This window comes from Polistes dominula, unplaced genomic scaffold (genome assembly GCF_049000335.1).
Source record: "Polistes dominula isolate Pdom_NZ unplaced genomic scaffold, Pdom_raw_medaka contig_22, whole genome shotgun sequence".
Classification (NCBI taxonomy): Eukaryota; Metazoa; Arthropoda; class Insecta; order Hymenoptera; family Vespidae; genus Polistes; species Polistes dominula.
In genome coordinates, this window is record NW_028300966.1 from 3,305,944 (window position 1) to 3,332,694 (window position 26,751).

Genomic DNA, 26,751 nt, shown 5'->3' on the forward strand with positions numbered 1-26,751 from the left:
TAAACTATTAGAAATAAATACATTTAATTTAAATAGTGTCTTAATCGCTAAGTAAATTTCATTTTAAATAATAAAATAGCTTAACGACCTGATCATTTGTAGCTCTCTGCTATACTTACTTTATTTAAAATCAGTAATATTTGATTTTGTTTGTTTACTACATCTCTTTTATATTATATGAATTTATTATTAAAGTAAATATTTATTTTTTCTTTCCTTTTACAACAAGATTTTTCTTGTATTTCGCTCATTATAATACATTTCTTGAAATTGTAATTGATTTATCATTTCCGGTGTTCTAAAAAAGTTTTGATATTACTATTTGCGATAATAGTATATGTTGAATCTTAATTTGTACTATTGATATACAAATAATTGATATAAAAAATTAATTTTTATACTATTTTGGTACTTGGTACCATTCTGAATTCAAAGATATATATAGAAATCAATCTTTTTAGAAACTTAGATTCCAGTGTGTTCATATTTCAATGAGTTTTCTTTTATACTATTTATATATATATATATATATATATATATATAAAAGCGTTTCAATATTTTTATAAACAATCCCAAATTCGTTCTAGTTTTGGAATGATAACGTAAAATCTCAGAAACCAATAAAAATCAATTTGAACAACTATAAGAAAAGATAGTTAGAGCAATAAATCGTAGCTTTGTCAAACGTAGTTCTTTAATGCAAATTTATATTACAATTTTTTTTCAATTTAAATTGTATTTTAAAACATAATTATTACGAGCAACATTAAACTTATTTCTTCGATTTATTTTCTGTTTCTAGTCGACAATTAATAGAAGATGATTATCAGAATCTTGGTCATATTTTTAATTACGTTCATACCAATCAAATGTATTCCTTGCATAGAGAATCCAACTTGCAATTGTTCATCAATAGATCCGATGCAAATAAATGCAGTTTGTGATGGTAAGAATAGTACAGGATTTAACATCACCATAAAATCAAGGAATGAAGTGAAGGTATATACACGGAAGTTTTTTAATACAAAGCAATTTTATTAAATACTGTTTTCTTTTAAATTGCAAAGCTATTTCTATATTACAGAGATTTATTCGGAATATCTTAAATCTTATATTTGTTTTAATCAATTAATTTCTTAGTTTCTTTGAGTAAAATAAAATGATCAATTTACAGATCATTTGTAAGGATTGGAGCGGATGGGAAAATTTTTATTTCAAGAGCATGCAAATCAATTCGATACTTGAATATATTAGCTTCGAATACTGTGGAATATCGAAATCACCTACTTTAAAAGACGTGTTGAAACAATTAGGTGCAATAGACACAAAAATCCTCATATTTCAATCTTTTAAAGCTATTTACGAAAACCTAAAAAGAGAGCAACTTCATGGATTTAGATATTTGAAAAAAATAATTTTATCTCATAATGGTTTAACTAAGATTCCTAGTGATTTGTTTATTAATATTCCTTTATTGGAGCATATTGACTTATCAAATAATTCTCTTTCTTTACCCGGTGATATTTTTTATAAGAATCCGAAGTTAAAACACATTAATTTATTTTATAGTGGATTAGAAGAGATACATAACGGAACATTTAATAATTTAACAAATCTGGAATATTTAAATATTGGTTCAAATCATTTGTATGAAATCAAAGCTGAAACATTTGCTCAATTAGTATCTTTAAAATATTTGGATCTATCACGTAATCACTTAATAGATTTTCCGTTGACTTTGTTTCATGATTTACAGAATATGGAAAAGCTTGATATCTCTAGTAATCGATTCTCTTCTATCCCATCAAATCTGTTCAAAAAAAATGTAAAATTGAAAGAACTATATTTACTAAATAATGAAATGGACTTGTTGTCAGAGAATCTTTTATCATATTTAAAAGAACTTAAACATGTCTATTTGAGCAATAACAGAATTACATTTTTACCCGAAAATCTCTTCTGGGAGTTAATTTCGTTAGAGAGTATATACTTAAACGACAATTCTCTCACATTTTTATTCGTGAAGATTTTCCATGGTCTGAAAAATGTTAAATATCTGTCATTAAAAAACAACAAACTTAAAATTCTTCCTGATTATATTTTTAAAGATATGGTAAATTTATTAGAACTCGATCTATCAAACAATGAACTTTCTAATTTATCAAGGTGATTTAATTAACAGTTTATCCAAAATATATTTTTGAGTTAATTTTTAGTCATTCAAGTTGTATACTTGTTCTGTTTTTTTACGCCAAAGAAGTATAACTTTATACATGTGTACATAAGTATCAACACCATTATTTTTTAATTATGCAATTATTTTAAAAACTGTTTATTTTTTAGTGATCTATTTAAAGGCTTGGGTTCTTTATATGAAATAAATATGGAAAGAAATCGAATAATATTTGTAAGCAGAGAGGGATTTCGCTCACTTAAAAATCTAAACATTGCAAGGTTATCTCATAATCCGTTAATATTTATGCATATAGATCACCAATTGCCAATATTTAATGAAAATCAAGTTCTGAAAGAATTGTATTTATCGAATTGTGGCATTAAACAATTCTTTAATGATTGGTCAACTGGTAACAATGAGTTAAGAGTTTTAGATTTGAGTCACAACATGATTAGTAACGTATCGGTAAGATAATGAAATAGAGTATAAATACATAAACTTAAATAATCGTCTAAATGTAGCTTCATTTATTTATTTTTGTATCCCGTAGACATCTTTATTCACGTTACCGTCACTCAAAATTATAGTCGATCTGAGTTATAATAATATAAGAAATTTAAATTTAAATCAGATCGAGGAAATAGTATCTAAGTCTAAAGAGGACCGTAATACTGTTATTTACATGCAACACAATCCTTTATTATGTGATTGTTCTTTTTATAATATTTTACGTTATCTTGGAGAAAACATGACCAAAGATGTTTATGATAACTATAATATCACATTCGGAAATTTAATGTGTCCAAACACTGATGGAATTATTGATAGAGTTATTAGTAATCTGCATTTCGAAAGTTATACATGCAGTGAAGACGCATACTTTAATACTACTAAACAATGTCAATATCATTGTCAGTGTAATATAAGACTGTCAGACCATACTCGTATTTTAAATTGCTCTTATGATAATAAAATCGAATTTGTAATCGATAAGTCAAAGTTTATCTATCAAAAAGACTATCCTTTAATTATAGATTTGACAGGAAACTATTTAACGGAGATACCATCAACTGAATCTTTATATCCAATAAATGTTACGAGTTTGCTCTTATCCAATAATAATATATCTACTATAATTCTTGATAGATTACCAAGAAGCCTTCAAGTACTATATTTTTGTTTTACTATTTTTTATTTAATTCTGTAGATATAATTACTAAATTTGTATACATTTTTCTTATTTTTTCTTTTAGGTTTTAGAATTACATAATAACAATATATCAATAGTTAATTCTGAAATTGTAAATTCCTTGAAATCAGTAGCTTGGAAAAGATTTACTATAAGTGGGAACCCAATTAGATGCAATTGCGAAAATCAAGATCTAATTAGATTCCTCGTATCAATTCGAGGTCTTAACAACGATCTTGGAAATTTAAGATGTAAAAATAACGATGTTTTTATGAATACAGTAGCAATAGAAAATTTGTGTGATCATAAACGAATTGATCATATATGGGTACCACTCTTGGCGATATTAATTGGGTGTACTTGTCCTTTTTTGTATTATTTTATTAAAAAACTGGACTTTAATGTAGAGAGTAGGAGACAATGGGCTGATCCTACTAGAGAAGAATATGTAGTTACTTATACTGATAGAAGAAGTAGTCTATAAATGGAAAGGAAAACTTTTGTCACGTGTTGAACTTTGAAAAAGAGTTATTTTTATTGTAAACGTTTTATTTTTATAACTTGAGGGCTTTTTGTTGTAAGTTGTCTTGTGTTTTAGTTTTAATGGTATTATTTATTGTTCTTTGAAAAAATACTGTGTCTCATACATGATTAATTAAAAACAAAACAACCAACTAAGTCTTAAAGGTTTGTAAATGTCGTCTTTTTGATATTTTCAACCTTTTCATGTATCTATCTGAGATCACCTAAGATCTAAAGGAAAAATTAAAATACGAAACTTGTTGGTTCATTTGTTTTTCTTTTAATTGTGTGTGTGTGTGTGAGCAGTCTTATATAATGTAAATTGCAAGTATAGTATATTTTATCAGAAAAGTATTCTTTGTGTTCGTTTTAATCATGAATATATAGTACTAATAATTTATCGAACTAATATAAAAGTAGAGACTAATTATTATAGAAAGATTTAAATCTTTGTTAAAAATACGTAATATTTTTAATATGTCATATCTAATTGTTTAGTGTGAATTTGTTTTATATATTTTATCACTTTTACATATACATTTATAATCTCATATTTATTGTTATTTATTGTTATTAAATTGTAATTTATTATATTTTAATACTTGAATCGACAATGGTCGGTTTGAAATTCTAAATTATTATTTTCGTTAAGTGGTTAGTTTTTCTTTTTTTAAAAAAAGAAAACTATAATACTTTAGGGAAAGAAACACAATAAAATGACACTTTGTACATAAAGAGTAAACGTAAGATAAATTTGAATGAGCGAGGAAAATATATTTGAAAATGATATTTCAAAATCAATCTTAGGTAGTTTATTTTTCAAAATTGAAATCAAAAACTACTAAAATAAAAAATAAAACGAAGATAAAATATTTGATTTTATTTTATAAAATTAAATAAAATATTTGACTTTAATGATATAAATTAAAATCAACTAGGAAAGTGAAAAAATAATATTGACTGTAGATATTTTTTAATATATATAATATTAGCTAGTATTATATATGTTATTTAATATGTTTTGTAGAATTTTACTAATTCTCGGTACGAAAATAAATTGTGGGATATTTTAATGTAATGTAAAAGGAGATATCATTCAAAATCACAATGATTTTTAACATACTTAGAAAAATATTGCAAATTTTAGGATAATTAACTTGCAAATAAAATATTATTTTCAGAAATATAATTTTGTAAACAAATGAAATGTTTTATACTAAATTATATATGTACGAAATAAATGCAAATATATTTTAATAGTTTATGGTGTTTAATAGTATTATAACCAGATCTGAACTTTACCCTATCCTTTTTTTTTATTCTTTGAAGATATAATATTGATTTCTGATATTTAAAAAGCTCTATTAATTAACTTAAAAATATAGTAATAAAATTAAACTCGTATTGATTGTAAATAATATACTAACTATATTACGAATATATTGCTTATTGTTTTGCTAAAAGGATGACTTTTTTTTCTTAGAAGAAGAAAAAGAAAAAATTAATAATTAATATTTATTACAAATAATATTATTTAATTATTTTATTTATACAGCACGGCAAACATACCTAAAACTAATTTAACCAAATGAGTTAATGTTTTAAATAGTAGAATTATACTAAACATAGTTTTTATCAATATATCTAATAATAATTCAATAGTTTAGGTTTCTTGCTAATGTTCTTACCATTATATAAATACGAATGTTCTTACCATTATATAAATACGAATGTTCTTACCATTACATAAATACGAATCCTTCTAGTTTTATTATTTTTCGGGTTAACACAGAAGTAAATACGCTTGTACAAGATACTTACTTTGATCTAACAATTTAAATGGAAAAGAGCAAAAATAGGTTATTTGTCTTATAATTTGTTTATTATAATAATAATAATTTTTAATTCGCATGTTCCGTGTCTGTTAAAAGGTAAGAAACTTTTATTTCTGCTTTTAGTTCTAAAGCTTATACAAAGACGTAATGAATTGTTAAGCTAATCGTCTTTCTTAGTATCAGTTTTTCCACCTCTTATTCTACCCGTACGACGAGCAGCGATAAGACCGATCTTGCGTCCAGCACTGGTTCCCCGTTTAACGGTAGAAGCTTTACCAATATGTTGATGGTTACCACCACCGTGAGGATGCTCGACTGGGTTCATAGCAACACCACGAACCTAAAAGTATAAATGTTTAATTTAAAAATCTTTGTATTGAATATAGATTATTTTTTTCAATAATCAATATAAATCAGTCAAAATTTATCTACATGTTATTTATAATTCAGGTCTCAAATGTCTTAAAAGCATCATTTAAATATATAATACATGCATATTAGGAAGTACACAAATATTATGAAGTATCCTACCTTAGGCCAGCAATTCCTCTTGACTTTATATTTGTGATAAGCCCGACCAGCTTTTAAGATCGGCTTATCAATTCGACCACCTCCAGCTACGATTCCTACCATAGCTCTGTTGTTAGAAGGAATAACTTTTTTTGCACCGGATGGCAATTTTACCCTAGTTTTTTTAGTATCAGGGTTATGAGCAATGACGGTAGCATAATTGCCGGAAGCTCTAGCCAAACGGCCTCTATCACCGGTTTTTTCTTCTAAGTTACAGACTATAGTACCTTCGGGCATTGTACCAACGGGCATAACGTTACCAATTTGTAATGTAGCTGTAAAATGTCAATAAAAAATTATACACAATAACAAATAACAGATCAAATAATAAGATTTTATACCTTTCTTTCCGCAATATAAAAATTGTCCTGTATACATTCCCTCAGGTGCAATAAATAATTCCTTGCGTCTTTTAAATTTATAAGGATCACGGAAATGAACAACCGCAAGAGGAGCACCACGTCCAGGGTCGTGAATTATGTCCTATAATGCAAAATTGAATATTAAATAATCAATAACGAAAAAATTATATTATTTATAAATACACAGATAAACCTTCAGAAAGAGCCTCTAGTTTGAAATCTACATTTACATTCAGAAGTAGGTATACTAGAAATCATCATGATAATGACCAACCAAGTAAAACATAAGTTTATTGATATTTACCATACAGAATATGTGAAAAAAAAAATAATTTTAATTTCTAAAAAATGAAATACTAACTTTTACTACACCCTTAATATATCCATGCCTTTCAGAGAAATCCAAAGAACGAAGTTTTGGTGCTCCTTTTCTCCTTTTTGTATGGGATCTAAATACAGAACCAGCTCCTTTACGTTGAGCACGTATTACTCGACCCATGGTTTATAGACCTAAACAAAAAGAATTCAATATTATTTAATTTAAGATAATAGCATATGTGTATACAAGTATCACACTATGTACGTTAATATAACGACTTAACCTCAAATAAATCCATACTTCAATCAAACTTTTTTAAAAATATATTAAGAAGAAAAATATTGGATATAAAACATAAATAATATTTAAATATGATCAAATTTTACTTATTTACAACTAGATTAATAATAATGTCAATAATCAAAGTTGATTTCGTAAGAGAAATAAAATTATCGACATACCCACTAAACGAACAGAAGATGAAAGAACCTAAAAAAGAACAGGCCTACCAACTTAAACATTCAGGTCTAGTTCCAAAGCGCGCGAAAATTTTCGTCGTTTGAAAATAAGATAATTTAATGAACTCTACATATAACTAAATATAGAGAAATAAATTTGAAAATGTTTACAATATTAATATTTATTATAAATAATATTATTTAATTATTTTATTTATTCAGCATGGCAAATATACCTAAAACTAATTTAACCAAATGAGTTAATGTTTTAAATAGTAGAATTATACTAAACATAGTTTTTATCGATATATCTAATAATAAATCGTTAGTTTAGGCTTCTTGCTAATGTTCTTACCATTATATAAATACGAATCCTTCTAGTAGTTTTATTATTTGTCGGGTTTACATAGAAGTAAGTAGACTTGTGCTAAACAGTTACTTTGATCTAACAATTTAAATTAAAACGAACAAAAAAAATACGTTATTTGTCTCTTTTAATTTTATTATTATAATATTAAATCATTATCAATTATTAAATGGTCAACTGAAGTTCTGGGTAAGTGTGTAAGTTATTATTTTTTTTTAATTACAATTTAAAAATACAAATAATCCAAGAAAATACAATGCTAGATTAAAGTTAGTAAAAAGAAAAAATAAGAAAAAGAATAATTTTCATTAGTGATTAATTAAAATAAAATTAAGAGAAATAATAAGTATCATATAAGACGAAGAAAAATAAAGTAAATTAATTATAAGAAAGGACACATACAAGTAATAATACCTAATGTAAGCTATTTACATTAGAACAGAGAGATAGCGAGCTCATTACATTACATTGAAGTTCCTTGTTTACTTGTTTTTATCTTTCATATAATTTGCGTTTACGATTGATATAACTTTCTCCATTGAGATCGAATTTTAATTGATAAACTATTAGAAATAAATATATTTAATTGTAATAGAATGTTAACTGCCGAGTAAATTTGATTCGAAATAGCAAGGTAACTTAACAAAATTATTATTTGTGTCTATTTGTTAGATTTACATTATGTAAAATCTTTAGTATTTAATTTTGTTTATTAATTACAGCTCTTTTAACTTATATGAATCTATTATTAAAGTAAATGTTGTTGTTTTAAAAAATTATTCTGGTATTTTAGCTTATTAAAATAGTTTTATTTATCAAACGTAATTATTCATTGCAAACTTGCATTACAAATTTTCTTTTTGTTTTAAAATATATTGTTAAATTGAAATATTCGCGAACAACATTAAATGTTTTTTTTCTTCTTCTAGTGTATAATTAATAGAAGATGATTATCAGAATTTTAATTATATTTTTAATTACGTTCACATCAATCAATGGTGCTAAACAAACGCTATATGCTCCTTGCGAGAATAATCCATCTTGCGATTGCTTGTCATTTAGTAAGAACGATTTAAATATTAATTGCAGTATTAATGCAAGTGCAAAATTCTTCGTCAGCATTAAATCATCAAAAAATGTAAAGGTATATACACGGAAAGCTTTTTTATTTAACGCAATTTTATTCAATATCATTATCAATTGTATTGAAACATTTGTTTTACAGTATAGAGATTTTATTCTGAATATCTTAAAATCTTATATCTGGTTTAATCAAATTATTTTGTATTTTTTTTGATAAATTTACAGATCATTTGTTCTAATCAGAGCTCGTGGGAACATTTTTATGTCAAGACCGATATATGTGATAAGGTTCTTGAATCTCTGAGCTTCGAAAGATGTAGATTACCAAATGATATTAGTTTAAAAGAAGTGTTAAAACAATTTGCAATAAAAGATACATACATGCTCGAATTTCAATCTTATCAAAATCTTTTCGGAACATTAGAAAGAGAACATCTTGAAGGATTCAGAAGTGTACAAACATTAATTTTATCTAAAAACGGTTTAACCAATATACCTAATAATTTGTTTTGGGATTTTCCTTATTTGGAGTATATTGATTTATCAAATAATAAGTTAGACCTACCCGTTGATATTTTCCGTACAAATACGTATCTAAAACAAATTAATTTATTTGGAAATGAAATAGACAATATAATTCCTGGAACATTTAATAATTTAATACATCTGGAGAATATAAATCTTATGTCAAATCATTTGACAGAACTAGATTGTCGCATGTTTTATCATTTAACATCTTTAAAAAGTTTGAATCTATTAGATAATTTATTAACCAGTCTACAATCGGACATTTTTTATGAATTAACAAATTTGGAGAAACTTGATATTTCTATGAATAATTTTTCTTCTATCCCAGCAAATCTATTCGAAAAAACTACAGCATTGAAAGACTTAACTCTATATAGTAATAATAACAAATTAGACACCTTACCAGATTATCTTTTGGCGAATTTGACCAAACTTTATCAAGTCTATTTGAACGATAACGGATTGAAATTTTTACCGGAAAATCTTTTCTCGGGTTCAACATCATTAATGTATATTTTCTTATATGATAATTTACTTGTTACATTACCCATCAATATATTCCGTGATTTACATTTGATGAAACAATTGTCATTAAAGAATAATAGAATTGAATATCTTCCTGATAAAATTTTCGAAGATATGGAAGAATTAAAAGTACTCGATTTATCCGACAATCAACTAACTTATTTATCAAGGTAAATTGTTAAATAATTTATGACAAAAAGAAATATATTTTTATTATTTTTCTTTTTTTCAATAATGAATATTTTTAGATATATATTTTACGGCTTGATTGACTTAGAAACATTGAATATAGAAAGAAATCAAATAGAAGATATCGATCTAATGGCTTTTCATCCTTTAATAAGTTTAAAATTTGTGAATTTATCTCACAATCCATTAAGATTAACTCACATAAGTAAAAAAATGTCAGTATTTTATTCTAATCAATATCTCACAAAATTAGATTTATCGAACTGTACCATTAATTATTTCTTTGAAGATTGGTCGATAGGTAACTTTTATTTAATACATTTAAATTTGAGTCACAACTTCATTGAACACATACCGGTAAATATATTTCATTTTTTCTATTCAATTAACAACTAAGTAATTGCGGATGTTTCAAGAAAAATTATTGGTGGTAAAATCCGCAATTACTTAATTGCCAATCAAATACTTTTTGTAGTAATGTCATTTGAATAAATCATTAAATATTGGGTTATCCGGAAAGTTCGTGCCGATTCAGATGGAAGATTGAAACGCAACAAATTAAAATTTTTTTTTATTTGATGTATATATTTATTAAATTATATATAAGTGTCATTCTGTTCCTTCCATCTTTAAGGGTAACTTCAAAATTTCTGCCTTTCAGAACTTTTCAGGTTTTTTTTTAGTAAAACAACTTTATGCCACTTACCAAAAATCGGCACGAACTTTCCGAACAACCAAATATAATATTACAAAATAGAAAGTAAATATATTACTTTCAATAATCGTCTATTATTTAGTTCTATTTATTTAAATTTTTTTTTTTTTTTTTAGGGATCTATATTCACGGTACCGTCACTCGATACGACAATCGATCTGAGTTATAATAAAATCAGACATATTGATTTAAGTAATATCGAAGAAAAGGTATCTTGGCGTATGGAAGATCGTTACATGACCATAGATTTTAAACATAATCCTTTGTTATGTGATTGTGCCTTGTATAATCTTTTGCGTTATCGTGAATATCAGATGCGTTATGATATTTACGATCGTTATAATTTTATAATTGATGATTTAACGTGTATACAACCTGATGGAAAGAACGAAATCAAAATTAGTGATCTGGAATCAAAAGAATATACATGTTTTGAACGTGATTATTATAATTCTGTACAATTATGTCAAAAAGGTTGTACTTGTAGAATAAGACCGCTGGATGAAACTCGTATTGTTGATTGCTCGTATAGAAATTTGTCTACATTTTTAATCGATGAGATGAGAATGATCCTAAGAAGACAAAATCCAGTTATATTTAATCTAACGGGAAATTTTTTAACAGAGATACCATCAACCAAAACATCATTTCCCATAAAAGTAACAGGTTTAATGTTATCCAATAACAATATAACTAGAATAGCGGTTGTAGAATTACCAAGTACCATCGAAGTACGAACAAATTCTTATTTTACTATCTTTTATATATATATATATTGATTAAAGATATTTAACAAAATGTTCACATTAAATTATTCTTCTTTTTATTATGTTTTCAGATATTAGAATTACAAAATAATAATATAACAAGAATTGATTTTCGAGCGTCCCATTACTTGTCATCTGTAAAATGGAAAAAATTGACTTTAAGTGGTAATCCAATTATATGTGAATGCTATAATCGTGATGCTATATTATTCATCAAAAAATATCGAAATACTTATAATGATTTAAATGAAATAAAATGTGTGGATAAAGATGTGCCTGTCCATATGATAAAATTAGACACTTCGTGCATAACTTTTAACAATAATTATATTTTTTTGGGTGCATTCATAGGAATTCAACTAATTGTTTGTATTGTTGTATACTATAACAGGAAATATATCAGATTATGGTTAGCACGTAGAGGTCTTGATTATGGAGTTTATTTTACTGCAAGAGAAGTGCAAGAATAATTAAAAAAACAAAAAAACAAAAACGTGTACGTTACGGGTAGAATTTAAAAAAATTAATCCTTATTGTAAATATTTTGCTTCTAATACTTGATGGTACTTTTTGTTGTAAGTAATCGTGTGTTTTAGTAATAATGGTATTATTATTGTTCTTTGAGATAACATTGTGTCTTGTACATAACTAATTTCAAATCAAAGTATTTAAACTAAGTTATCAATGGATTGTAGATATCATCCTGATGATCATTTCTTATATCCATCTGACAATGAAATTCGTTTAGGATCCAAAGGAAAAATGAAAATACGAAACTTGTTGGTCATTTGTTTACCTTTTACCTCTCTCTCATCAGTCTTATATAATATACATTGCAAGTATGATATATTTAATCAAAAAAGTAACTATTATGTTTGTTTGAGTCATGATAATATTGTACTAAATAATTTATCAGACTTATCAAAAATATAATGTGTGTTGAATACATGTCATTTTTCTTTCATATAATAGTAGAGACTAATTATTATAGAAAGATTGAAATCTTTGTTAAAAATACGTAATATTTTTATTATGTCATATCTAATTGTTTAGTGTGAATTTGTTTTATATATTTTATCACTTTTACATATACATTTATAATCTCATATTTATTGTTATTTATTGTTATTTAATTTATAATGTATCATATCTTAAAATATTTTAATTGACAATGTGGTCGATTTGAAATTGTTAATTATTATTTTCGTAAAGTATAGATAGTTTTTTATTTTTTTATTTTTTTAAATAAGAAAAACTACAATATTTTCCGAAAACAAGAAGAAAAATAATAAAAACATTCTTTAATATATAAAGAATAAACATAAGAGCGGTTACAAAACATTGGGCTCTTTCAAAAAGACGTTAGCAAAGCGTCCAATGTGTAATCACTCTAAGACAAATCAGAAAGCTCTGGACAATGTATCTGAAAATGATATTTCAAATACTATTTTAATTAGTACATTTTTTTTAAAATTGAAATAAAATAGTAATGAAATAAAATTTGAGTGAACAAAGTATTTTATTTTATTTTATTTTATCACATTAAATGAGATATTTTATTTTGATAATTTAAAGTAAAATAAAGTGATAAAAAAAACAAAGTATATATTAAATAATATATTTTGTATATTATTAATAATTCTCGTTACGAAGATAAATTGTGAGAAATTTTAATGTAATGTAAAAGAATATATATCATTCAAATTCACAGCGATGTTAAACATAATTCGAAAAATATTGCAAAATTTTAAGACAAAATTCGCTTATTAATTAGCGATTAATTATTATTATTAAAAAATTTAACTTGTATGAAATAAAAAAAAAGTAAATTTTTATATTAACCGTTTATGATATGTAATAATACACATAGTAAATAGTAAATAGTACAATAGTACAAATAGTAAAAATGTGTAATATTGTAATAGTAATTAAATCTGAACCTTACCCTATCCTTTTTTTTTATTTTTTGTAAATATAATATTGATTTCTGATATTTCAAAAATTTTATATTAATTAACGTAAAAATGCAATTATAAAAGAAAACTCGTATTAATTGTTCAAACGAAAAATAATTATTTATGATGTTTCGAATATTATCAAAAATACATTTTGATACAAATTTATAACGCGTCTTTTCATAAATAAAATTAAAATATATATACAAAAAAAATATTCGAAAATAATAATAATAATAATAATAATAATAATAATAATAATAATAAGAAAAATAATATCAAATCGGAATAAATTTAGATACATTCTAAAGTGAGAATTATCTTTAGCTCGGAATATTACCAAGTATATATAAACATTTTTATCAGTTAAAATATAGTCATATAATTTCTATGAATACTGTATATTATATTAGTAATTTTCTTTCTGGCATCAGTCATACAGCAGACTTCCAAGACGACTGATGATAGTTTTCTTCGTTGATTTTCTGCTTCTTTATCTATATATATATATGTGCGTAAATGAACGTCGTCATTCGTGTTATCAATCATTGTGAAAAATAATCTTCAACGTATCAAGAAAACACTATCGTTACAATAATATTATTATATTATTTTATTAACGATACTTCTAATTATTTTAACGAGCACACACAGTAAGTTTTTAAATTTAATATTTCTTATTTAAAAAATTAAAAAAAAAAAACCAGAAAAAAGCATTATATTTTTTTTTAATAAATAATTCATCCGTATAACATAACACATTCGTTATACTCGTGTTACACAATTAATAAATCTTATCTAATATGTAAATTACGCCAAATACGCTTATCTTTGTCTTATTTCCAGAAAATTTCCAAAAAGAATCTTGTTAGTAATTCAAATATCATTAAAACGTTGTAATATATTATTTTACAAAATAATGCTACTAATCATAAATATAGATTTACTTTACCTATAAATGTAAATAAACTTTACTATAAAACTTTTGTAAAATTATATGTAGAAAATAATATCAGTCAAATTAGCCCCTATTACGACTTCTGTTATAAATAACTTTATTTTCTTATGCAAAACTTTCCTAAATAATTCAAATTCCAGTTCTTTTTGTATCATTATGCATATATGTGGGGTGTGAGAGTGTAAGAGTGTGAGAGTTTGAGAGGTGTGAGTGAGGCACGTAAGCATGATTGAGCCAAAGAGTATCGTGTGCAATCGGACAAAAGATGAACAAATGCGAAATAAACAACCGATTAGATTTAGCAAGAGCGTCGCCGAAAGAAGGAAATTAAAGAAAAGCGAGTGAGAGTTAGATACATCGTTTAGTGGCCAAAGAGAAAAGACGTTTTATCAACTATTTTGTATTCTTATTATTTTTTATATTAAATATTGCATAGCCGTGAAGAGAGGTTTTTCTTTCTATGTCAACTTTTGACAACACCGCTGAATTCCTTCCTTTCGTTGATTAGATATAACTAACGGAAGACTAACGGGAAAAGGGGAAACCCACATTTGGGGGCTCGTAGCCGGAATTATAAAAAGGAAATAGGTCTCACGATTGCAATATCAAGTCGCAAAGTTGTTTCAAGTTGTAAAGTTGTGTTACGGTTACCAACAGTGCGAATCCGATTGAAAAGTTGAATAAGGGCGTTGCGCGTAAAAGTTGACCACGCGTGAATGCTAAATTAAAAGTTGCATAGTAATCGATAGTGTTGGTGTAACAGTAAGATAGTAAGACTGTGTGTTCCCCCTTAAGAGGGTGGGGGGAAGGGTAATTCGTACAAAAAAAGGCATGTTTTTGTGAATTTTTTGTGACGACACAGTTAAAATCTCTTTATTAAAACCAATGGTACTTTAAAGTATGACATTCGAAGAATATTGTATAAAATTTTCACGAAGAAATATTAAAAAATACGGCAATGTCAGCAATTATTCAGACGTGTCTCAGGAAAAAAGTAGAATTGCGGTTCCCCTCATAACTTGGTGCTGGACTTAAATGTTTCAAATGTAATGACTACGGACACATAGCACCTTATTGTAATTGGTCCATACTTTATCGAAGGATCACTTACCAGACCAAAATATAAAATATACATAAAATATACATAAAGTATGGACCAATAAGTTTATCGCCTAGTATGCCCACCCAAACATTTACACTCCATCGATGTTGATTATCCATTTGTCTAAACCAATGAGGATTTTTCGTTGACCAATAATGGGCATTTCTTGAATTCAATGATCCATTTTTCGTAAACTTTGCTTCATCCGTGAATATAACATTGCTGAAAAAGTTGTCTCTTTGAGTGAGAGCCCAATTACAAAATTCTAAACGTTGATAACAGTCATTTGCGGTCAGTTCTTGAACCTTTGATACATGATATGAATGGTTTTTGTGCTTTATCAGTATGCGTAAAATGCATTTACGGCTAATTCCAGCTTGTCTTTTGACTTCGCGAAAGCTAACGAATGGATTTATCAAAAAATTTTTTATCAAACACTCTATGGACATTTTTAGACGATTTACCATTGCATACACGACAAATAATGTGAATACAACAGGATGGTTGCCCTGCTCATTATTCAAGAATAGCAAGGGATACATTAAATCAAATGTTCCCAAATCGTTGGATAGGACGGGGTGGGCCCATTTATTTTCCGGCTCGATTACCAGATCTAACGCCCCTCGACTTTTTCTTATGGGGCTACTTAAAAAATAAAGTTTACGCTGAGCCTCCGACTACAATGGCCGATATGAGGGATCGTTTCATCAATGAATGCAAGAAAATAACATCAGATACATTAAGAAACGTTAATGAGTCATTAATTTCTCGATTCAGAAAGTATTCTGATGCAAATGGTTGCCACATTGAACCTTTTTTGTAAATAGACATAAAAATTAAAATATCTCCTAAAGTAATAATTTTTTTACATAAATAGGTTAATACTTTTTTTGTAAATAATATGAAAGAGCATCAGACGATGCAATAAAAAATATATGATTCCGTTTAAAAAAACATTAATGACCTTCATATGTCCTTTACACGTCCACCTACAAAAAAAAAGTACCATCAGTATGAACCCCTTTCAAAGCCATTCAACTCCATGTGAAACATTGTCTGCTACGCGTAATAATAATAACGTAAATCTAGATGGTAAAATGTGGTGACCCACCCTGTATAATAAGATAGGAAAACCAGCGTTATGTGAAACCGTTCTACGATTTACAGGATTCGGTAATGTAATTACAAAATCGATAGGAAAATTTGAAGCGAATATCGATATCAAAGGCGATAAGTATGTGACGGATGTATTTGTAGTAGGTCGGTCAGATATGCGTGACGAAGTTCTTCTAGGAAAAGAGTTGTTAAGAGAGTTAGACGTTCATATAAATAAAGGACGGGTAAAAATACGACGATCTGAAGAAAGATCCAGCGATACGATTAAGAAGGAATCGATTATTCAATCGATGAATCCCACATATATATATCAACTATACATATGTTATTTAATGATAGCGCGTTTAGGTTTACAATACTAATATTTACTTTGATAAGAGATACATTATTACTACAATGTTCGACTTTCAATAATAGAATAACGGAAAAATATATAATATACGAAATTTCCTGAGATATAATTTAATATAAAAATATATTGAATTTTTTTTTTCATTTAAATTAAAATATGAAATATCGTAAGATCATTCTTGATATCTTACTTTAATTCATTTTTATACAATTTTCTATTTTTTATATATAACTTGTTTTTCTTTTTTTCAAAGGAAAATGGCGAACCTCGTATGCGTAAAAGATTATGAAAAATATGGACATAATAATTTACCGCCTTTCGTAAGAGATTATTATAAAAGTGGTGCTGGCGATGAATGTAGTTTACGATGGAATAGAGAAGCTTTCAGAAGGTACTCATCTAATAAAAATAATAATAATAATTATTATCTTGACAATTATCGAGACACTCAAGACTTTGTTTTAAAAGTCATTAAAAACAAATTACGAGATAACGTTCATAAGATAAAAATTGATATATCATTGATTTTAATTAATAAATAAAGAATATAATCTAAACGAGATTTGCATTTTTTTAATATACACATATATAAAATTCAAATGAATTCATTATATGAATTATTCACTTGTATATAAATATATATATTTGTGTGTTTTCTAGGTATCGAATAAAACCTAGATGTCTTCGAGATGTTTCGAAAAGAGATCTAAGCACGACGATATTAGGGGATAAAATTTCTATGCCATTAGGGGTAGCACCAGCTGCCATGCAACGCATGGCTCACCCCGATGGTGAATGTGCTAATGCTAAAGGTAAGTTTAATTTAAATATTAACAATTGTATGATAAGAACTAAAATATTCCTATATTTTTATTAAACCATATAAACGTTTTACAAAAATAGTAATAATAATAATCGAATGTTATACAAGACAATCATCATCGTCGTCATCATTATCATTATAATCATCATCATCATCATTATCATCACAGTCACTTAATAATTATTACACTTTTAAAATGCATATATACATATATGTATTATGTATATTTACTTTAATTATCTAAAATGTAGGTCATTGAATGAAAATTTAGTTCGGTTTTATTTTTTTTTTCTTATAATACTATTGCTTCTTTGCTCATTTGATCAAACTAAATAATTCCTTGTTTTAATTAATTAATTAATTTTAAAATTTGTATTCGTCTATTATTATAGTCTCATAATTTTTTGTAAATGGTAGAAATATATTTTCTTTTAATCTATTAATACCATTTATTTAAATATCATTAATTTATAATAATAATATATATATATATATATATATATATATATATATATATATATAAGGTGTCCTGTAACCAGCAATACGCTAAATGTGCGTGCATTCGACAAATATTATTATCTTACTCCAGGATATTTTTGATAGCATTTTGATAACACAACATTGTCAATAAGATGATATCTCTTACTCTACTTTTATAATTATCGAATAAGATTTTTAATTTCTAAAGATGCAAGCTTGCAATCAATCAAATGCATGTGTATTCGACAAATTTACAAAAAGTAACCATAAGTCTTATATGACCAAATTTTATTCTACATTTTTCATTAAATTTTTGTTTATTATGTAAATTCACTCTCTGCTCGTTTATACCTCAAGTTACAGAATACCCTATGTATACATGATAATAATCTAAATGTATATACATATTTATATTTATAAAAATATCTATATATGTATATGTATTTAAATTATTATTAAATATATGTATACATATGTATATATATCATCATATTCTTACTAATTATAAGATATCTTTGAAATGTTTTAAAACAATATTTTGTTATCTATTGATTTAATAGATTTATTTTGAACGTTATCAATAAGTATCTCGCTGAAAATATCAATGCAAAATAAACCGTGATTTGTTCTGTTCTAATAAATCTTATCTATGAGATGTATATATCTATATTGTACATATGTTAAAATATTCCATGGATTTTCTTTTCTTTTTTTTTTTTTCTTCAAATAAGTTGTTGATATCATTTTTTTACGGCACAAATGTGATAGAAATTTGTTATTTTTTTATTATAGCACCCCTATATTTCTAATATTGTAGAATGCCTCTTAGAAATATATAGAATATGATATTATTGTTAGCACCACGTCTCTTTTCTTCTAATAATTTAAGAAAGCGCAAAATTTCTTCTTATGGCAACCATATTGTATATTCTACTTACTTAATATTATATTATTCAGTCGAATAGAAAATCTATTCTAACTGTATGATATTTCTAATATTTCATTACATGATAATATTAAATGCAGCCGTTAGAATTAAGGCACACGGCAAATAGTTTTAAATTCCTATTGATAATGTTGATTGAACGTGTATACGTAGTACGAGAAGAAAAGAAAATATCTATGTAAAGAAGTTTCCTTTTTTTATCTTAATTATATTACGTATAAAATCGTATTTTTCACGTAGAACGTAAATTGTCATTTTTAATATCTACAAACTGTCAATTGATTAAAGTATTTTAACAATAATCAAATCTCACACACAACGTAGAATGACTAGTTGGAAACAGCAGTATCTGCCAATATTTACATTAAATCGAAAATTGCAGCAGCAGCACTTAAAAAATAAAACTCAATGTGATGATATAAAATAATGGCATTTTATGGCAATACGAAAGAAAAAATTTATCGGAGCTTTGGTCCCACATTTTCCCAATTATTAATAGCTTTCATATTGACATTTTCTATTCTCCATTTTTGAGTAGGAGATGACTGATCGCATGCAGTTACGTAAACCTTTTTACTACCTGGATCCGTGTCCAAACATCTTGGTATATAACCGTGCATCAACCATTGTTTTTCTACATCGTATCGCCATAATTGATTACCCTGTTTTCCATGACAAGGATATAAGCTTACAGGAGCTTTTATATCCGATCTAGATACATCTAAACAATCTGTGCGATCTTTTGGTCTAATGTCTTTGTGCCACGTCAATTTAAATTCTTGTTCGCCAGATAATTTCGGATTATCTTTTATACAAGCATCTACCGTTATAACTTCATCTTTCTTCATCTTTTTAGCATCTAAACATAACTCTGGTGCACCCATATTTCTAATTTCTCCTGAAGCAAAGTCATCCGGTTCTATCGGTGGATATACTTCAACAAGATCAAATGCTACATTATCCATAAACCACTTGAATGGTTTACAATGTAATTTCTTTCGAAGATTTCTTTGTTCCGTTAAATTTCCTGGATTCAATGAACGTAAATGAGGACGCCTACGATAAATATATTCCGCGTATTCGTCCATCCATACTTCAGCTACTCTCTTATAATTTTTTCCTAAAAAGTCACCACGACCAGGATTAGGAAAAGGTGGAAATTTCCTATAAATATGACCAACTCTCGAACAAGGTGCATCATACATTTGGCCACCACACTGCCATATTTTAAATGACAATTCGTATTGTTCTCCACCCCATATATCTAATCCAGAATCGTAACCACCTAGTTCCCAAAAAAATTTAGTACTTATAGCAAATAGACCACCAGCCATGACAGGACTCTTAAAAGGTTCTGCAGGATGTTTTAAATCCTCTGAAAGTAATGGTAGACGTTTGTAATACAATTCCCAATCGAAAGCACCTCTAGCACCTTCATCTTGAGCTCTATACTCAAATGTCTCATACGCTATTACATCGATAAAGGGACAAACACAAGTCTTATAATCTTGAACTATCGGTTCTAAAAGCGGTGGTAGCCAATTAACATTAGCTTCACTATGTGAATCTAGGAAGACAAGAATTTTTGATAATGCTTTTTTAGCACCAGCCAATCTACCTCTTATTAATCCTGATCGTTTTGGTAATCTGATTATCTTGACCTTTGGCATATGTTTATTTATATAATCGTTCAATTTGCTTTTTAATTCTACTTTTGTGCTGGCATCGTCGACTAGTATAATCTCATTGAGAAGCGAAGGAGGAGAACGATTGATAACGCTCCAACATGTGCGCATTAATGTACTAAAGTGTTCATTATGAAAAGATATTACCACAGAGACAGGATCTAATGTCTTTAAATATTTCTTTTTTTTACACTCGTGATGCCTAATATCAGGTATTGAACGATTCATAGATATTTCATCGCTTAAAGCCGCATTGAAACCGTTAGTTTTATACAATTTTTCCTTTAACTTGTCGAGAGAAGGAGATAAAAATGCTGGTTTTCCTTGTTCTCCTGTTCCAATTCTTTTTCCATCTTCTTCTATCTGTTTGTAATTGTGCCAATCGATTTTTTCATCCTCATTCTGTAAAGAAATAAAATCATAAATTATAATGATAAATACATTTGTGCAAATATATCTTTTTGATTCATTATATTTATGATGTCATAGATAAGTTGAAAAACCTACACGTTTTATCTTTCTGATAAATATCATGCAAGCAAAACTTTGGTAGAATGATAAATGGAAGAATAAGTAAATACAATTGGTACGTTAATAAAACATATTAATTGCAGATATGTGTGAATATATTAAATTAATAATCAAAGTTACATATTTAAATTATTAATAAAATTATAAACAAATATATTAATTAATAATACAGGAAGATATATTTAAATGTAAAGGTCAGAGTATCAAATTCACTTTCGATGAAATTGAAAGAGTACACGTGACTATCTCCGTAAAATCATAAAATACAAGTTAGCACGAAACGTGAAAGTCTGACTAGTGCGGAATGTCACGCAACCTGTTTGACTTGCTTAAATGGTCGCGCGCAGGGTGAATGGGTCTTTGACCTTCTTTCTCTCACTCTCTATCGGTATAGTCAGCTTCGAAACGAGTAGACAAAAGAAGTAGAGAAGGAGAGAAAGAGAGAAAAGCTCACCGGTTCGTTAAAACGTCGTGACAAATCTCTCGGAAATTTTCCTTCATTTTCAATCAATAATGGGAACTGTTCTGTCGTTGATTCTCGATTATGTGGTCGTCTTATATAACGAAAAATAATGACGGTAAGAAACACGGTAAATACCGCTAATGTGAAGAATTTGAGGAGACTTATAACATTACGTCTCATCATTTCGATTCAACCCTCACTCATATCGTACAATTTTCTATTTTACTGATGGCACGTTGTTCAAGCTTTATCGTTATTTATTAATGCAACAACTCATCTATCCTTTTTACAATGAAAAATATACTTATCGCGGTACATCGCGCTTTAATGTTATCCGAACGTTACGCGCCGAAGTACCGGCAACAGTAATAACACTGACAACACTGCTTTAAAACCGCGGAGGGAGGTTAAGATAGAGATAAGTACGTGCGATTTATTCTGCGCATGCTCGCGTCTTTGAGTTTACGCGTGCCTTTACGCATGCGCCAGATTCTACGCATGCGTACGTTTCTACGTCGCTCATTGGTGCTGTTATCGTAACACTAGGGTGCGCTTACTTTAAATATACTTCTAGTATCGACCCGATTGAAAATCAATTATTTATTCGACCCTTTTTCTTTAATTATTAGTAATAATATATAGGTCATGATAAAAATATATTTAAATACATTTTGTTAATCCGTTACAAGGGATGCAATGAAAACAAAATACACGCTTATTGTCATAAACATTTTTCATATCATTTAAAACACAAAATATATTTTCTTCAGTTGAAACACACTGTATGTTCTTATATTTTATTGTATAAAGAAAACTGCATATAATTAATAATTTATTTTTAATAATAAACATACATTTTTATTATATAATTATTTACTTATTTACAGCTGCTGAAGCAGCAGGAACGATTTTTATACTCTCAACTATATCAACCAGCAGTATCGAAGAAGTTGCAGAGGCAGCACCGAAATGTATCAAATGGTTTCAACTTTACGTTTACAAAGATCGAAATATTACATTGAATTTAGTTAAAAGAGCCGAGAATGCTGGATTTAAAGCTCTCGTTCTTACCGTGGATGCTCCAATTTTTGGCAACAGACGCGCCGATTTGAGAAACAAATTTTCACTTCCTAAACATTTAAGGTTCATATATTTATAAATGTTACTTTTCTTTTTGAGTTAATATTATACAATTTCGAGATAATTTCTTTTTTTTTTTTTTAGATTAGCTAATTTCGAAGGTGTTTTATCGGATAAAATAACAACATCTAAAACAGGATCAGGTTTAAACGAGTATGTTAACGAATTATTCGATCCGTCACTTTCTTGGGAAGATATTACATGGCTAAAAAAGTATTGTAATTATTTATCACCATTTATAAAAATATAGTTTAATTTAATTAATTTCAAAATTCGTATTATTTGATTTTGTAGCAATACGAAATTGCCGATCGTATTAAAGGGTATTTTAACTGTCGAAGATGCAATTTTAGGAGTGAAATATGGAGCCTCTGCTATTATAGTTTCTAATCACGGTGCACGTCAAATTGATAGCGTTCCTGCAACAGTTCGTATTATGAGAAATTTATACCATCATAATGTTCTATTTAATATACACCAATATTATATATAAAAATATTGAAAAATTTGAACACAAATTCGATAGATTTTAAATTCGAAAAATAAGTAGTTTTGAAACGTAAATAATTTTGGTGATAACGTGTTTAATTATTTACATATATTTTCTTCTGTATTTTTTAGATTGAAGTCTTACCTGAGATAGTGAATGCGGTAAAGGATAAAATAGAAATTTATATGGACGGAGGAATTATACAAGGAATCGATGTATTTAAAGCTCTTGCTTTAGGCGCAAAGATGGTAAATTAAAATAACAATATATATGATATAAAATAATATTTACGATTATTTTAAAATGAGAAGAAATCAAAATATTCTTCTTCTCTTCTAAACATTAAATATATATATTTTTAATTACTATTAATTTTTTTTAAATAATAATAATAATAATAATTAATTTGAAAAATAAACAATAAATCTAATCGTTGACGAAAAGGTATTCATGGGTAGACCGTTGTTATGGGGTTTATCTTATGCCGGAGAAAAAGGTGCATTAAATATTCTCGAGATAATGAGAACAGAAATCGATCATACTTTCACTTTAACAGGTAAATCAATGTTACTAATAACTGTTTAATTATTATTCTTTAATATATCATATATTGTCACTCCTTTTTTTTACAGGTTGTACGACCGTAAAGGATGTTACCAAAGATATGGTCGTTCACGAGTCATATTACAGTCACTTGTGATATTTGCCTTCCACACATTATATCATTATTTGACGACAATTTATTATACATAGATAATAATCGAAAACATATTATGTTCGTTGTTTATCTGCTTTGACAATTTATATAATAATGATAATAATAAAGTAATAATAAAAATGATAAACTAAAAAGAATATTAAAAAATGAACAAGAAATATAAAAATAAATATTTTCAAAATAAACACGAACATTATAATTGTAGTATAGTTCGCGATACTCGCATGGTTGGCATTTCATTGAATACATATATATATATATATATATTTTTTTTTATTGTTATTTTTATATGTATTTATTTATTTTCACATATGTATATTATATGTATACACATGTGTGTCTGCACTGCAATTCTTACATCTCGTATATTTATATCCACCCACGCATTTACACATATTACGCGTACACACACATGCGTGTACGTATGCCGAAGGAAAAAATTCATTCAATAGTTTCCATTTTTCTCGAAAAGGATCAACCTTTATGATCGTTCGCGTTTTATTAACGACATTTACAACGACGGTACCGATTACAAAAAAAAAAATTCATTCTTCGTTATTTTTTTTTTTTTTTTTAATAGATTTTCTAACCCATTAAAATAAATTGTCATCCATATTTTGTTATCCTTGTTAATTCTTCATTCTTTCATAAAATATAATAGCTGTAAAATGCGATGTAATACGGTACCGTGCGTCATCAAACGAAAAACATTTTCATTTACTGACTGAATTGTTTTTTCTTCCCTCTCCTTTTCTTTTTCTGGTTACTCTTTTTTTTATTTATTTTTTTTTTATTTTGCGAAGATACACAGCAAGCCAACCGCTTCGTTTTGTTCTTTTTGTTTTTGTTTTATTATTTTTTTTAATTTTTTTATATTTTTATATTTTTATCTTTATCCCTTATTTTTACTCTCTTTGCATATAATGGTTTTTGCGATACTATCAACTTGTATGTTGGCTTCTTTGGTCTTTATAAGATCTCATTTTTTTCTTCTCGTGTATAATGGAGTCAATTAATATTATTTATTTATTTATTTATTTATAATATTTATACGCAATATACACACGTTAGCGATATAATAATAATTATTATTATAATACCTATATAATTTATGTATATATATATATATTTTTATTTTTTTTTATTTCTTTCTTTTATTTATATTTACGATATATACACACTCATACGCGCACTCGCAATTTTGCATTAGTCGAGAACATAGAAATTTTTCTGATATCTGTTTATATATATATATATATGTATATATATTATACGTGGATTGGGGTTGAAAAGTTTCATGTTTAAACACGAGTAAACACTATTTTTTTCTTTTATCGATGACATTTGTTTTTATTTAATCAAAAAAAAAAAGCAAAAAAAAAATTAGTTTTGTTTTTTTCTGTTAAGACTCAAAACTTTTCAACCCACCCTCGTATAATCTCCTCGTTGATATATTTTTTTCTTCTTATTTTTTCGATTACATTTTTTTCCATCGGCTTAATTTCACCTATTTTTTATTATTTATTTATTTATATATTACACGAACATCTTCGAACGGGACGCGCATTATCTCTTTTTTCTTTTATAATCAAAATTTCGTTTATGCTATTATCGAAATTTTTCAAATATTTTAGAAATTGCATGTGTAATTTCACACAAAATTCTTCGTACGAATTTCTAATGAAAGAAACACGTTGAAATAAATTACTCCGAGTATATACGTACACGTATTATTCGTGTTAAATTTTAATTCTTTGAATTAATTTTACAGTGTCGGAGAATAGAAGAATAATAACCAAATTTTTTTTAACACTTGGCATGCGGGTATATTTCACTGTCAAGTTATGCGTGCAGCGGGCGTTTTTTCATTAATCGCGCAGTAGTTTGGTCAAAAATTTCTTGTATCTTATTTTTTGAGTCTTTATTGAATTTTATACTACATATGCATTGAAAAATGCACAATTCATCATACATATATAGCTAAGCGCTTTATCTACTTCACTGTGTTGTAATTATCCATTATTCGATATCCACCATAAATCTACTGAATACGTATTTTTACGTGATCTGCGATCCAGTGACAGACTGTGAAAAACGTAAAAATACGTTACCCGCATGCCAAGTGTTTCCTTTTGTTTTCTCTTTTCATATTTAATTCGAAACAATACAATTTATAATCCGTTATATTGAAAAGAGTACAAATATGAGCGTCCAGTTGACAGAAAATATGCTATGCAACATACTACATACGATACATATTCGATTAATCACAATATAATATGATAACGATAGACACACAGTATTTTTTTTTTTTTTTTTTTAGTGATCGATTGATTATGTGTAGTGGTGGTAGTTCCTGCGAGAAAATGTATGTGTATATACGTTAC

The 26,751-nt window shown here is 26.8% G+C and overlaps 6 protein-coding genes across 9 annotated transcripts; 4 read left to right on the forward strand and 2 right to left on the reverse strand.

The window, feature by feature from the left end:
• Window positions 1-819: 819 nt before the first annotated feature.
• On the forward strand, window positions 820-2,174 carry LOC149032457 (uncharacterized). The gene is made up of 2 exons (XM_089173116.1): window positions 820-999; window positions 1,175-2,174. Exons 1-2 carry the CDS (start codon window positions 820-822, stop codon window positions 2,168-2,170), a joined length of 1,176 nt encoding a protein of 391 aa, XP_089029242.1. The 3' UTR covers window positions 2,171-2,174.
• A 12-nt stretch (window positions 2,175-2,186) lies between these two features.
• On the forward strand, window positions 2,187-5,285 carry LOC107063618 (protein toll). The gene is made up of 3 exons (XM_089172949.1): window positions 2,187-2,641; window positions 2,727-3,341; window positions 3,430-5,285. Exons 1-3 carry the CDS (start codon window positions 2,384-2,386, stop codon window positions 3,847-3,849), a joined length of 1,293 nt encoding a protein of 430 aa, XP_089029075.1. The 5' UTR covers window positions 2,187-2,383; the 3' UTR covers window positions 3,850-5,285.
• A 130-nt stretch (window positions 5,286-5,415) lies between these two features.
• Window positions 5,416-7,481, reverse strand: LOC107063816 (large ribosomal subunit protein uL2). Its single transcript, XM_015315929.2, has 5 exons — window positions 7,435-7,481; window positions 7,016-7,164; window positions 6,634-6,775; window positions 6,254-6,567; window positions 5,416-6,062 (listed from the first exon to the last, which is right to left on the reverse strand). The coding sequence occupies exons 2-5, from the start codon at window positions 7,151-7,153 to the stop codon at window positions 5,883-5,885; spliced, it is 774 nt and encodes a 257-aa protein (XP_015171415.1). The 5' UTR covers window positions 7,154-7,164; window positions 7,435-7,481; the 3' UTR covers window positions 5,416-5,882.
• Window positions 7,482-7,656: 175 nt separating this feature from the next.
• LOC107063620 (uncharacterized) lies at window positions 7,657-12,651 on the forward strand. The gene is made up of 6 exons (XM_089172944.1): window positions 7,657-7,987; window positions 8,728-8,942; window positions 9,107-10,104; window positions 10,183-10,480; window positions 10,955-11,569; window positions 11,677-12,651. The coding sequence occupies exons 2-6, from the start codon at window positions 8,745-8,747 to the stop codon at window positions 12,073-12,075; spliced, it is 2,508 nt and encodes an 835-aa protein (XP_089029070.1). The 5' UTR covers window positions 7,657-7,987; window positions 8,728-8,744; the 3' UTR covers window positions 12,076-12,651.
• Window positions 12,652-13,989: 1,338 nt separating this feature from the next.
• On the forward strand, window positions 13,990-24,549 carry Hao (Hydroxyacid oxidase). 2 transcript variants are annotated; one of them, XM_015315814.2, is made up of 9 exons: window positions 13,990-14,213; window positions 17,342-17,479; window positions 17,749-17,900; window positions 22,904-23,159; window positions 23,241-23,369; window positions 23,451-23,583; window positions 23,778-23,894; window positions 24,091-24,202; window positions 24,279-24,549. In XM_015315814.2, exons 2-9 carry the CDS (start codon window positions 17,346-17,348, stop codon window positions 24,344-24,346), a joined length of 1,101 nt encoding a protein of 366 aa, XP_015171300.1. In that variant the 5' UTR covers window positions 13,990-14,213; window positions 17,342-17,345; the 3' UTR covers window positions 24,347-24,549. The 2 variants fall into 2 exon arrangements, with proteins under 2 accessions (XP_015171300.1, XP_015171301.1); XM_015315815.2 differs by lacking the exon at window positions 13,990-14,213 and adding an exon at window positions 15,129-15,347.
• Window positions 17,926-22,810, reverse strand: LOC107063750 (Polypeptide N-Acetylgalactosaminyltransferase 6). 3 transcript variants are annotated; one of them, XM_089172979.1, is made up of 2 exons: window positions 22,152-22,810; window positions 17,926-21,424 (listed from the first exon to the last, which is right to left on the reverse strand). In XM_089172979.1, exons 1-2 carry the CDS (start codon window positions 22,197-22,199, stop codon window positions 19,796-19,798), a joined length of 1,677 nt encoding a protein of 558 aa, XP_089029105.1. In that variant the 5' UTR covers window positions 22,200-22,810; the 3' UTR covers window positions 17,926-19,795. The 3 variants fall into 3 exon arrangements, with proteins under 3 accessions (XP_089029105.1, XP_015171298.1, XP_015171299.1); XM_015315812.2 differs by having other exon boundaries at window positions 22,008-22,506; XM_015315813.2 differs by lacking the exon at window positions 22,152-22,810 and adding an exon at window positions 21,530-21,944.
• Window positions 24,550-26,751: the final 2,202 nt, after the last annotated feature.

What these genes read in the sequence shown, in the direction of transcription:
- LOC107063620 (XM_089172944.1), top strand. Translation starts at nt 8,745, where the DNA reads ATGATTATCAGAATTTTAATTATATTTTTAATTACGTTCACATCAATC. An exon ending in ACTTCATTGAACACATACCG is followed by an intron (nt 10,481 to 10,954) that starts GTAAATATATTT and finishes TTTTTTTTTTAG; the next exon opens with GGATCTATATTCACGGTACC. An exon ending in AATTACCAAGTACCATCGAA is followed by an intron (nt 11,570 to 11,676) that starts GTACGAACAAAT and finishes TTATGTTTTCAG; the next exon opens with ATATTAGAATTACAAAATAA.
- LOC149032457 (XM_089173116.1), top strand. Translation starts at nt 820, where the DNA reads ATGATTATCAGAATCTTGGTCATATTTTTAATTACGTTCATACCAATC. An exon ending in AATCAAGGAATGAAGTGAAG is followed by an intron (nt 1,000 to 1,174) that starts GTATATACACGG and finishes ATCAATTTACAG; the next exon opens with ATCATTTGTAAGGATTGGAG.
- LOC107063618 (XM_089172949.1), top strand. Translation starts at nt 2,384, where the DNA reads ATGGAAAGAAATCGAATAATATTTGTAAGCAGAGAGGGATTTCGCTCA. An exon ending in ACATGATTAGTAACGTATCG is followed by an intron (nt 2,642 to 2,726) that starts GTAAGATAATGA and finishes TGTATCCCGTAG; the next exon opens with ACATCTTTATTCACGTTACC. An exon ending in GATTACCAAGAAGCCTTCAA is followed by an intron (nt 3,342 to 3,429) that starts GTACTATATTTT and finishes TTTTTCTTTTAG; the next exon opens with GTTTTAGAATTACATAATAA.
- LOC107063816 (XM_015315929.2), bottom strand. Translation starts at nt 7,153, where the DNA reads ATGGGTCGAGTAATACGTGCTCAACGTAAAGGAGCTGGTTCTGTATTT. An exon ending in ATATTAAGGGTGTAGTAAAA is followed by an intron (nt 6,776 to 7,015) that starts GTTAGTATTTCA and finishes TTTGCATTATAG; the next exon opens with GACATAATTCACGACCCTGG. An exon ending in AGAGGAATTGCTGGCCTAAG is followed by an intron (nt 6,063 to 6,253) that starts GTAGGATACTTC and finishes TTATACTTTTAG; the next exon opens with GTTCGTGGTGTTGCTATGAA.
- LOC107063750 (XM_015315812.2), bottom strand. Translation starts at nt 22,199, where the DNA reads ATGATGAGACGTAATGTTATAAGTCTCCTCAAATTCTTCACATTAGCG. An exon ending in CACGACGTTTTAACGAACCG is followed by an intron (nt 21,425 to 22,007) that starts GTGAGCTTTTCT and finishes ATTTCTTTACAG; the next exon opens with AATGAGGATGAAAAAATCGA.
- Hao (XM_015315814.2), top strand. Translation starts at nt 17,346, where the DNA reads ATGGCGAACCTCGTATGCGTAAAAGATTATGAAAAATATGGACATAAT. An exon ending in AATAGAGAAGCTTTCAGAAG is followed by an intron (nt 17,480 to 17,748) that starts GTACTCATCTAA and finishes TGTGTTTTCTAG; the next exon opens with GTATCGAATAAAACCTAGAT. An exon ending in TTGCTTTAGGCGCAAAGATG is followed by an intron (nt 23,895 to 24,090) that starts GTAAATTAAAAT and finishes GTTGACGAAAAG; the next exon opens with GTATTCATGGGTAGACCGTT.